The sequence below is a fragment of the Podarcis pityusensis genome, assembly GCF_964106645.2.
Source record: "Podarcis pityusensis genome assembly, chromosome: Z".
Taxonomy (NCBI): Eukaryota; Metazoa; Chordata; class Lepidosauria; order Squamata; family Lacertidae; genus Podarcis; species Podarcis pityusensis.
The window spans coordinates 30838417-30851621 of NC_138044.1; the positions used below are offsets into that span (position 1 = coordinate 30838417).

The 13205-nt window shown below is 42.2% G+C and overlaps 1 protein-coding gene across 9 annotated transcripts in view; it reads left to right on the forward strand.

The window, feature by feature from the left end:
• ZNF185 (zinc finger protein 185 with LIM domain) overlaps positions 1 to 13205 on the forward strand; it is a 70464-nt gene that overhangs the window by 14594 nt on the left and 42665 nt on the right. For all 9 annotated transcript variants that reach the window (XM_080991247.1, XM_080991244.1, XM_080991245.1 and 6 more), the window contains exons 2-3: positions 12298 to 12375; positions 12972 to 13107. In XM_080991247.1, coding sequence (XP_080847373.1) covers positions 12351 to 12375; positions 12972 to 13107 — 161 coding nt within the window. In that variant the 5' untranslated portion in view covers positions 12298 to 12350. The remainder of the gene's footprint in view (positions 1 to 12297; positions 12376 to 12971; positions 13108 to 13205) is intronic.

The window sequence follows — 13205 nt, forward strand, 5'->3', positions numbered from 1 at the left end:
TCTATACTGTTTAGGTAGGTCTGATCTCATAATTCCCCAAAGAAGCTTCTGTTTTTTAAAATAAATGTGTTCTTAAACATCTTTTTCAGTTCATTATATATCATTTCCCAGTAAGCTTTAACCTTATTACAAGACCACCACATTTCTCTTTACATTTCCAGCACATATTCAATTTCTGTTTATACATTTTGGCCAATATCCTGGGTTTTAGGGACTATCTATATAACATTTTCATATAATTTTCTCTTAAACTATAACATGCTGTAAATTTTAGATCCACATTCCATAAATGTTCCCATGCACCCATTCCTATATTATGATCAATATCTATTGCCCAGTGTATAATTGAAGATTCACTTGTTTGTCCTTTGTCTTCCATTTCAATAACATCTTATACATTTCAGATAACACTTTAATATTACTGTTTAACAGGTCTCTTTCTAGTTGTGATTTTTGTTCCCCAAACCCCTACTTCATATCCTTTTTAAATACTTCATTCAAATGATGATATTGTAACCATGTTGTTAACACCTCTGATAAATACTTAAATTCTTTTAATTTAAATTTTCCACCTTCTTCTCTTCATAAATTTCTATAAGTTGCCCAATTTTCCATCATATTTTTCTTCTTTACTGCTATGGCTTCCAAAGGTGAAAGCCATAGTGGTGCTTTGGTCTCCAACAAGTTTTTATACTTATCCCTTACTCTATACAATTTTTTCCTGATTATATGGTTTGTAAAACCTTTATGTACTTTCGCCTTTTCATACCACAAGTAAGTGTGCCAACCAAAAATATTATCATGACCTTCCAAATCTAAAATATGTGTATTCTTCAATCCTTCAACCAGCACTGAGAAGATGCTTTATAATATAATCTCATATCTGACAGGGAAAAACCTCCTCTCTCTTTCACATCTATCAGTATTTTATATTTTATTCTTGGTTTTTCCAAAGCCTTAAACATAAAGTCCCAGAAGTCATTGTCAAATGCTTTCTCAGCATCTAAAAACATTAAAGCTGCTTGTTTTTTATTTCTTATTTCTAAATATTATATTACATCAATTATGTTTCTAATATTATCTTTCATTTGTCTTCCTGACAAAATCTGGCCTGATCTTCATGGATTACCTCTTTTAATACAGTTTTCAACCTATTAGCTAATATGTCTCCAAACAGTTTATAATTGTTATTCAACAACAAAATAGGTTGATAGAGATACAGAGCTGGTTATGAACTATCTTGCTTATGAAACAAAGTTATGTATGCACTCTTCCAAGAATCTGGTAACTCTCCTGTATTCAAAGTTATATTCCTAATATCTTTTAAAGGTTGTATTAGGTAATCTTGTAATTTACTTTATAATATATTGCTGTCCTTCAGGTCCCGGTGTCTTCCCTAATTTTGTTGTAAAATTGCTTGCTGTAATTCCATCATTGTGACAGGTGCATTCAGAAATGTCAATTTTTATTTTTTTTTGGTATCATAGGTAGTTTGTTGTCTTCTAAATATTTACCCATTTCATCTAAATTACTTGGTTTGGCTCAATATAGTTCTGTATAAAAACTCACAAACTGATCTCTTATTTCTTTTCGGATTTTCCACAACTTTACCTGCTACATTTAGTCTATTAATACAGTTTTGTTTTTTCTTCTTCTTTATTTGCCAAGCTAATAGTTTCCCTGGCTTGTTAGCTTGTTCAAATTGTTTCCGTTTTAAATATCTAAAGGTATTTTGATTAAATTAATATAATTAAGTTGTGCTTGATAAGCAAAATGTGTGTAAAATTGCACAGAAATAATTAAAAATATTAAATGATTGCTAAGTACTTGCAGTTATATCATTATCATCATCATTTGGCATTACCTGTCATTTTCAGAAGGTAACATTTAAATTCTTTGCTTTTCTGAAAACAGGCTTACGAACCTAAATGTTGCCCAGCCATAAAAATAATAGCAGATTTGAATTCCTCACACCCAAAAACATATTTTTAAGATCTCCCACTGAATAAATTTGCAAAAATCAAGTTTCACCCCTATAATGACACACCCTAACATCCATTACGGCCTGTCCTGGCACCCTAAAGTGTAAAGGCACACCCTGAGATTAAAATCTATAATTAGAGAGGCTGACATCTCTATCACTTGGGTTTGTAGGTTTTTTTTAATACGCCCATATAAATTGATCAGGCAGTCACTATATATCTAGATGCCTACATTTTACTGACAGCAGACTACCCCACTGCACTCACTGAGAGATCTGGTATGGTCTAGTGGTTAGTATGTCAGACTAAGTCCTGGGAGGTAGGTAAGGTAAAGGGACCCCTGACCATTAGGTCCAGTCGTGACTGACTCTGGCATTGCAGCGCTCATCTCGCTTTATTGGTCGAGGGAGCTGGCGTACAGCTTCCGGGTCATGTGGCCAGCATGACTAAGCTGCTTCTGGCGAACCAGAGCAGCGCATGGAAACGCCGTTAACCTTCCCGCCGGAGTGGTACCTATTTATCTACTTGCGCTTTGACGTGCTTTTGAACTGCTAGGTTGGCAGGAGCAGGGACCGAGCAACGGGAGCTCACCCCATCGCGGGGATTCAAACCGCCAACCTTCTAATCGGCAAGTCCTAGGCTCTGTGGTTTAACCCACAGCGCCACCTGCGTCCCTTAAGTCCTGGGAGACATGGGTTCAAATCCCCACTCAGCCCTGAAGCTGGGTGACTTTGAGCCAGTCAATTACTCTCAACCGAACCTACCTTGCAAAGGATAGAATGAGGGAAGAGGAAGTATGTATGCCACCTTGAGCTCCTTAGAAGAAAGGTGGAATAGGAATGTCATAAATAAATAAAATAATAAAATAAATTTATGAGTATGTGGCCCTACAAGCATATCTGTCTGGCCCCAGGCTGCAGCCCCTCAACAGCTCTGCTTTGTAGCCCAAATATATTTGCTTGGATAATGCCACTGAGTTCAGATAATGCCAGGAGGATCGGGATATGTGCATGTAAGTAAGTAAAAACTATCCTACTCTGCTGAGCACTCACTATTCCCTCTACTGGCACATGGCACTTGGAAGATTGCTCAGAAGTGAATGTGGCTCTCAGACTGAAAAAGATTTCCCAGCCCTGATATATAAGATGATATATAAGATTGTTACATGGGCTAGCGGAATAGGTTTATGCAGTGCTTTTTTTCTTTAAAAAAAATGTTTAGGGGTACTCTCATTTTCCTACTCATATTGAAATACTGCTCCTCAACGAGGCCAAACTTAGAGTCACAAAATGTTTAGGGGTATTCATACCCCTGCGTCTCCCCAGAAAAAAAGCACTGGGTTTATGGTCTTCGTCTAAGGGAAAGCTATGCCACCATCTTGGTCTTACTACATCTGATCCAACCACCTCTATTTCATACCCTCCAAGTGTCCTGCTTTTCCAAGGACAGTCCTGGAATTACAGAAGCCATCCCAGTTTCTAATTTGATCCTGGAATGTTCCGGATTTCCTTTCTCCTCCTCTCCTCGTCTTGATTAAAAGTGGTGGAAAGATCAGACCCCCGCTCCTGTTCTTTTTGGAAATAGGAGCTGTTGTTCTCTCTCTGTTTGTGTGTGTTTGTGTATAGGTGCAAAAACAGAGTTCTGTTTATACTGAAAATACCTGCATCAAATGAAGAAAACAATGAAGCTGGCATGCAAAGCCCTTCCTATAATTTTGAAGGAAAATGTAGCCATTCCATGTTCAATTCTTTAATTGCAACGCTCCAGCAGCCAGTCATTTTTAAGGAAACGTGCATGCATTCTATAGGCGTGCTGGTGGTACCAACAAGCCACAACTTAGGGATGATGCTTGGTGGAGGCGAAATTCTTCAGAAGCCAGTTTCTGAAGATGCTGATTCATATTGTTATATTGCCATTTATTGTAAATGGAGCCTTATACTGTCTACTCAGAAGCTAAGTCTCACTGTATTCAGTGGAGCTTATTCCCAGGTAACTGGGCAAAGACTGTGCAGTGTTAACATCACGATCCTAAGCATTTTTACTCAGAACTAAGTCCCACTGAGTTTAATAGGATTTACTCTTTGGTATGGACGTGGGTGGCGCTGTGGGTTAAAGCACAGAGCCTAGGACTTGCCGATCAAGGCTCCCTTGGCCTATAGAGCGAGATGAGCGCCGCAACCCCAGAGTCGGCCACGACTGGACCTAATGGTCAGGGGTCCCTTTACCTTTACCTTTTTACTCTCTGGTATATTCCTGATCATCCTTCTTCTTCTTCTTCTTCTTCTTCTTCTTCTTCTTCTTCTTCTTCTTCACCTTTTTCCCTGAGAGAGACTCAAGGCAGCATATAGCTAAAATTTTATTTCATTCCATTTATCTGTAGAAGGTGTCCTATACAATCCCTTCCCTCTCACATTTTTTCTTTACAACAATCCTGTGAGACAGGTGAGGTAGAGAGATAGTAATTGGCTCAAGGTGACAGATGTATATGGGTATATGACATCTACATGTGCGGTGAGATCGAATGTGGGAGAAGCTTCTTGATGTAGAATAGATTGTTCCTATTTTCATCTGAGAGATGTTGGAGGCTCAGTCCACAACATGGGAAAGCACTGGGAAAGACCCCTGCCTGAGTCCCTGGAGAGTCAGTGTAGAGGCTATACTGAACAGGCTGAGCTAATGGATTAATTCAGCGTAAGGCAGCTTCCTAAGTATCTTCTGACTCCACGTGAGATGAGCACCGCACCCCATAGTCGCCTTTGACTGGACTTAACCATCCAAGGGTCCTTTACTTTTTTCCTTTGGTAAACTACTCAGGGTTGTATCCAGCTAAGCCCACTGAAATTAATGCACCTCAGCTAGTCATTCCTGTTGATTTCAATGGGGCTACTTTGAGTACGAGCAACATTGAAAATAACCTTCTGTCTTTATTTTTGGGTTTCAGGGATGCCTTGTTAAAATTTTATTTGTGTGAGTTGCTAGCATCGTTGCCTTGGTTCAGCTTCTTCCTCAGCATATCCAGAAGTTACATTTTTATTTGTTGTGTTTATAAGTATCTATAAACTGCTTAATAATAATAATAGAATTCCAAAGTGGTGCACGTAAAAACAATATACAACAAATATCAATGATATACAAATAAAGCCAGCAAGGTTATATGTCAACTTATGTCTGAAGGTGGATTGGCTACTTGGGATTGGTGAGTTTTTGGAGGAGAGAGCATTGGAGATTTATGACATTTCTGTGATGCTTGAGTTCACTTACAAATATTCAAGTTCAGCAAAGGTTGAGGAAGACAGCTTGACACTCTTACGAAGAACAGATCCACTCACTGTTCCCTGTGTCAGAACTCCAGAGATAACCTCCTACCCTTAGAAACTTTCAGCTTCGCAGAGCTCAAAGCCCACTCTCTAGCGGGGTGCTGCAAAATGAGAAGGCCAGAGCTGACACTGGACTTCATAAATGGAATGCTGATGGGGATCATTGGGGGAACCTGAAAATTAGGTGGAGCATCTGGAATCCTCAGTGGGGAACAATCCATGCTGCAACAATTTGTTGTAGGTCACACTTATAAGAATAATGTTGCATGCAACCCCAGACTCTGATTCCAGGGGTTCCAGGCCCAGTGTTCAGTTTACTTAGAATGAGGGACTGCGGAGACTATGGTGTGCTAGGATATATGATTTATTTACACATATATACAACCTGAACCTACAATGGAGGGGCTCACAGCATTAACACATCGGAAATTCTTGCTTCTTCCATAGCCACCCATTATTTTTTTAAAAATTGTTTTTATTAAAGGTTTTTCTTGGTTTACAAAAGTACACACATCATCTCTGTTTTCAGATCATAAAGCCCTTTCTACAGGTCAGTTATATTTGATATGAGACATTAATGTTGTTTACAGTATAAAATTGGGGGAGAAGAGAGGAGGGGAGAGATGGGGTAGTAAACTTTCTTTCTTTTACAATACAGTGGTACCTTGGTTTACGAACATAATGTGTTCCGGAAGTCCATACTTAAACCAAACGTTCTTAAACCAAGCCATGCTTTCCCACAGCAACTGAGGACTCAATTTACAAATGGAACACACTCAACTTATTCTGCTTCCAAGGCAAAGTTCACAAACCAAAACACCTACTTCTGGGTTTGTAGTGTTCTTAATCCAAGTTGTTTATCAACTACCGGTAAGCTGTTCTTAAACCAAAGTACCACTGTAGTGTATGTGCAAGGTTTTTGTATCAGCCTCATGTGGGTAGGTTCACTTTCTATTAAATTATTAGTTTTGATTGGCATTGAGAGAGGTTGGGGGGCCCAGGGCATGGCTGGTTGTCTTCAGTTGGCAGCAGTGAGTTGCAGAAATCAACCATGGTGCTCTCTCTGTGGCTTCTGCCTGCCCAGTTAACACACACTAACTCCAGCTATTGTCTTTTTCACTGCCAACCCACTCATTTACCCTATGGCACAGAGCAGCTGTCTTTGTTATGCTAACACTACTTAGGTGGTAATGCAGTCCTTGCCTGGCTAATTCAATCCATTAGATTTTAACCCCATGCAGACTAAGCCCCCATACTCACAACAATACTAACTGCAAGTCTTCAGGGGTGTGTCTTGCTCCAGATGACTCACCAGCATTGGGAACTGGGCGTACACATTGCTAAAAAGCAGGAAGCACATAGCCAAAAAAGAGAGTGGCGTAAGAATTGCATATGTTAATTTATTACTATAGATGCAAAATTATAAATGGGAGGGATTCAACATCATGCTCTTCTGATCGTTCTGTCAGTATAAACATTCCTTTCTCTTTCTCCCCCTGCACACTGTTCTGGGTGTTCTCCTGACCCCCTCCAGAGCCTGTTTGGGGGTGGACTGGGGGCACAAAGAGAGTGGAAAAGAGGAAACCCCATTATTCTAGTGGGAGCCCTTGCACACTGGTTTACTTGAATCTGGCCCAATGAGCTGTATCCAATGTTAGTCATAGAGTAGACCCCTTGAAATTAAAGGACATGACTTAATTCCAATAATTTCACTGAGTGCATTCCAAGTAAAAAGTTAGTTGGATACAACCCTGTTATTGTAATTTAAAGAACAGTACAATGCAGTTCACTTTAAAAGGAAAGCCTGTGACCAGGCCGCTGTTGATAGGGCATCTTCAAGAAAACTGTTCTCCCTTCTTATGGGTATTGTTAAACTAGGCTTAAACTGCACAGCCTTTCAGAAATAGGACTCCTTCAACTAGAATTGGGATGGGGAACCTGTAGCTTTCCAGATGTTGGACTCCAACTTCCATTGGCCATAGCCAGCACAACCAGTGGTAAGGGATGATGGGGGGAGTTCTAGTCCAGAAACATCTGGATGTCCACAGGCTCCCTACCCCTAAACTGGAAGGCTGTCCTCTGCAAAGCGAGGCATCCTACCTGAGCTGCTGTGTTATAAAACCACTAAGAGGCCACGCAACTTGGCACTTTCATCCTGTCCCATCTCTCATACAGACCCACGCTAAAGCAGCCGTCTAATTTTTCAGAGACTTGACAATGTATGTACTAGCTACGCCAAGGCTCTCTCATCAACAGGTCTAGACTGCCTCTTTTTCTCAATTAAACTTGGAATAGCTCATCCCAGACACTCAGGTTGCACTGGAATTTCTGGCTTTGCAGATTCATGCAGAACTAGGCAGGTTGGAAGCACTTGGCAGGTATGGCTTTGGGGAACAACAAACAGCCCTTGCCGGTGCTCATTTCCCCTCCCCAAACCATGAATCATGAAACAGTAGCAAGCCCTGCCCTTTCTTGACAGTTTCCTCCCAGCATGTTACAGGTACAAGCACTCTTTACAGGAATATTTCCTGTTCCACCCCAGAGACACTTAGCATTCTATGTCCACTGAACATAGGTACATTGGGATTTGTTTAGCTGTTGCCCCTTTAGGATTCCCCCATCCACTGAAGTTTTATCATACTTCTGTTCCTTCTCCTTCTCCTTTGGCGATCACTCGTAGCCGAGTAAGATTGTCTTCCATACACATGGTTTTAACAATGAGTCCGTAAGTGACTGTGGAGGCCAATTCTGGATCCACACGTCCTTCCACAGTGGGGACATTGCCAAGCGTGCCTTCCTCTTAGCACATTTCTCCCTTGCATCCTGAGTTCAAGTGTCTTCAAAGCCCATGACACCTTTGGTAAAGGCTGTTCTTCAACTGGAGCGCTCGCAGGCCAGTGTTTCCCAGTTGTCGGTGTTTATATTACATTTTTTAAGATTTGCCTTGAGACTGTCTTTAAACCTCTTTTGTTGACCACCAGCATTGCACTTTCCATTTTTAAGTTCGGAATAGAGTAGTTGCTTTGGAAGACAATCATCAGGCATCCATACATGACCAGTCCAACGAAGTTGATGTTGAGGAATCATTGCTTCAACACTGGTGATCTTTGCTTCTTCCAGTACACCAATATTAGTTTGCCTGTCTTCCCAGGTGATGTGTAAAATTTTTCAGAGACACCGTTGATGGAATTTTTTGAGTTGGAGATGGTGTTTATAAGTGGTCCATGTTTCCTGCAAACCTTACAGCTCTCTGTAGATTGACACTCCTCCCTTCCTGCTTTGTCACTGCATTTTTTAAATTTTTAAATGTTATTGATTTGTTAACAAAAAAAAATATGTGCAGGTATAAAGAAAGAAAACAAAGGATCAAAAAATGTAGACCATAAAGCATCACAGCCTGGGGGGGACAAGAGTACAGCTGTTCCAAATATATAATAAAGCATTAGCTCATACAAATAACAAAATATATGTAAAAATAAAAGTTTTCTCCCCCTGTGGATTCCATCATTACTGAGGTTCTATAAAGTCAAGATGAGCCAGATATTTGCATAGGTAAAGGTAAAGGGACCACTGACCATTAAGTCCAGTTGCAGATGACTCTGGGGTTGCAATGCTCATCTTGCTTTACTGGCTGAGGGAGCCGGCATTTGTCCGCAGACAGCTTCTGCGTTATGTGGCCAGCATGACTAAACCGCTTCTGGCGAACCAGAGCAGTGCACGGAAACACCATTTACCTTCCCGCCAGAGCGGTGCCTATTTATCTTCCTGCACTTTGACGTGCTTTTGAACTGCTATGTTGGCAGGAGCTGGGACCTAGCAATGGGAGCTCACCCCGTCACGGGGATTCGAACCACCGACCTTCTGATTGGCAAGCCCTAGGCTCTGTGGTTTAACCCACAGTGCCACCTGCGTCCCTGATATTTGCATAGACACCCCATTTGTTGGTGGCAGGGCTTTTATTTCAGCCAGAACTCACCAGAGCTCAGTTCCAGCACATCTCAGGTGGATGCCATTGCCATTCTAAGAGAACATGAGAGAGGTTCATGGTGAGCTACAGCACCTATTCTTCTAGAAAAATGGCACTGGTTGGTGACAGAATTTGCTTTGTATGAGTGGGCTTTGTAGTACATTTCACAGAATATTCTCTGCAGAGCGCTCCAACTTCTCCAGCAGTTTGGGGATGAACCCCCAATGCATGAATGTAGCTTTCAATCATCCTTGGTATGATGGTTGCTGGGGTGTCAACATGCATTTCTCTCTTCTCATCCATGACATGTTGGAGAGTGTGCCTGTAGTCTCAGTACCTCTGATACTTCAGTTCTTTGCTGTTATGGAAACTAGCATATTTGAGGGATCTGGGTGGGGTCCAAGCCTGGTGCCCTGGCTAAAACAAACACCTTGGAATCAAGGCAAGTTTCTGGTAATGGGGAAATAAATGTTATTTCCTGCTTTCAGTGCTGTCGACACCAGTTCTTGACAGCTGGGCTGACACATTTACTGTTTAGGATTGCATTGTGATAAGGAAACAAACTAGTGCACAAATATGCATGACAGGACCGGGATGCCAAGTGGTGGCTAGGCAGGGGGCGGAAGTAGCAGTGCTTACTTCATCCTAAAGCAACGGGAGTGGCTCACTGTCCCTTCCATCTTATAGACTAACAGTGAACTCATTCTCTGAGGGCGGATCCTTACGTACATAAAAAAGGGTGGTAACAACAGGTTTGGGTGGCAGCCAAGGTTTGCAAAAGTGCGAGAAAACAGCCTAGGGCCGAAAACAGTGTGCTCAGTAGGCATGGAATGCTGAATGACTGTTGTGTGTGGGGCAGAGGGTTGGAGCTAGAAGCTGAATGGAGTATCTTTGGAAGGGTATGGCTGGCTGGCTTGAGTCCTGAACAAGAGCACTCCAGAGTAACAAGGTCTTGTGCGTCCATCTTGTAACTGGTCAACACTATGATGATCAAAACTCTCCTCCTCCTCTTTTCTCCTACTTCCCACAGCTGTGTCCAGGATGTCACTGAATCTACATCCCCTTAGAATTGCTGAGTTCAAAATGTCAAGGGTTGTGCTGGCCATATGTTTTGCCTTCAGGGCTCCTTTCCTCTTTGAATAGGTACTCTCCTCCTCACCTATGCTGGCAAACAGAGTTAGCAGTCAAACAAAACATGGAAGATAACAGACTCCCCATCCTGCTTGTTATATGAGGAAAGCTAAGCATTTCCAAAGCGGCTCCCTACAGCTGTCTTCTCCTCCCTCTTCCTTCCCTGACCCGCCTATTTGTGATTCTTAATTTCTCTCTCTGCAATCAGGATAAGCTTTAGCTCATCGCTAAAGTCATATCACAGACACCACACATTATAAGCCGTTGCTTCCTCTCTCTGCTTCTATTAAGGTTTTTGAGTGGAATACTGGAACACACTTGCCAAATCCTCCCCCCCCCCCAAGCTGCTGAATCAGGAGCCCAGAGGACTCCCCCCCCACTCTGGATTTTGGAACACAAGCAGCTCAGCTGCAGGGAGAATGCATGCTGATCTCAGCAACCCACCTAGATATTCTCTCTCCTTAGAGACACTCTTCTCGGCAGCTCTACCAACTGTTGATCTATCAAGACAAGAGACCTGCACAGCCAGCAGTAGAACTCGATATTGTAGAATCTTGCTGACAGCTCATAAACCTTAGGAACACACACACACACACAGACACACACAATGCAATTAATTGAGTGAGACAGGGGTTTCCATATGTCGACTGCCAGTGGATGTGTTCATTCAGGGTGGTCTACAACGTGGATTTGTTGTTAATTGCATTTTTATTGCTTCTTTTATTTCTCATACATTGTTGTTTTTTTGTACTGCAATGTTAATGTAATCGATTTCTGTAGAACCCAAGCAACAACTTCCTTAGTTTATGGTACATTTCCTGACATTTATATGTTTCCTGTCTTGTACCTTGAGATAAGAATGCTTAAAGAAACATCCATCTAGTTCAGCATCCTGTTTCTCTACAGTGGCCAAAGAGGTACTTCTGAAAAGACTGTAACACAAGAAGCTGCCTGATAGCAAATGGGCCTATTCTGTTCATCTGTCTAGCTCAGTATTATCTACTGTGATATCTATTGGTTGTAGTTCTCTAGGGTCTTTGCTACCTATGTGAGCCTTTTAACTAGTGATGCCAGGGACTGAACTTGAGAAATTCTTCATGCAAAGTCTGTACTCTGTTACAGAACTCTATATCATCCAACCCCGTAAGCAGGCTAGGAATGAAATTGCTTCTCCAGCCATTGTTCTCCAACAACTGGTATCCAGTGAAACATTGCCATTGGTTGCTTCTAAATGGCCTGTTTACTTATTTTGAAGCAGGTTTACTGAACATAAGGACCAAAACCACATTCATTGTGCAACCAGAACTTGCTGGTATGCAACTGGACTCCACCTGCAAGATAACAACAATCAGGAAGGGGACACTGAACATTGAGGTTTCTTTAACCATTAGGGCTAATAATTTCTTTAAATACAAGAGCTCCAAGTTCTTTTTCTCTGTGCCCATATTTCTGTAAACCCAAGGTGGATTTACAAAACAACATTTGGATTTACAAAACAACATTTGGATTTACAAAACAACATTTATTGGGTGGGGGGGGTTGTATCCCTCAGGATGTTGGACTACACGAAAAGCCTAAAGGTGCCCACGTGTTTTAAAATTTAAGTCTGTTTACAAAAAGCTCACATGAGCTCACATGCAAAGATAACATTTGCATTCATTGCCTCACCCCCTTATGCATCTGGCCCTGTCCACCAGCAGCGAGTGGCCCCTGGAATGTTTTCCAGGATGGAATGTGGCCCTCTGGCTGAAAAAATGTTCCTCACCCCTGCAGTAAGTAATGCAACTGTTGGAAGAATCATTAAAAATAGAGTCCATTTTGTAGAAAGTTCAGCAATGCCTGTAGTACTTCCACTCGTCCAGTCTCATTAATAACCTGGATTTCATTCTTCCCTTCCCAGTTATACCTGCTAGCACAAAACTCTGAATATTGAGGAAGGAGGAAACACAAACCATGCTGTCCCTCGGCGTTGTGAAAGGTAATGAACTGCTGAGTAATTCTTACTCATTCCCAAGGGTTTAGAAGTTTGCAGCTCATTCTGCAGGGCTCTACTTTTAAGCTGCATAGTAAAGGTATGCAGGTCCAGTCGTGACCGACTCTGGGGTTGCGGCGCTCATCTCGCTTTACTGGCCGAGGGAGCCGGCTTACAGCTTCCGGGTCATGTGGTCAGCATGACTAAGCCGCTTCTGGTGAACCAGAGCAGCGCACGGAAACGCCATTTACCTTCCCACCAGAGCGGTACCTATTTATCTACTTGCACTTTGACGTGCTTTCAAACTGCTAGGTTGGCAGGAGCTGGGACTGAGAACGGGAGCTCACCCCATTGCGGGGATTTGAACCGCCGACCTTCTGATTGGCAAGTCCTAGGCTCTGTAGTTTAACCCACACCGCCACCCGTGTCTCTTTTTTAAGCTGCATACCCTCCAACATTCTTCAGATGAAAATAGGGACATTTCTCACTGCCCCCCCCCCCCCCACATTTTTTGTCCCCTGCAACAAAGCATTTCCAATCAGAAGAAGGGCAAGTGTCTGCATTATGCAAGTGACTTAGCTAACACTTTGTGCATTCATTAGATGGCGTCATTCTACCTAGCGATGAGGATCGAAAGAGGATCATCACCCAGATGAAAGTGCGGACAACACTGAAAGGGGATAAGAGCTGGATTCAGCAGAGATCGGACCCTGAGGAGGAGCAGAACCACAGCCCATTGTGAGTAGAGGCATTCACCTGCCTTGCCTGCAAGATTGCTGCTCCATCTGCCCAGTCCTCTTTCCAATGCTGCCAAAAGATAATATCTCAATCATCAC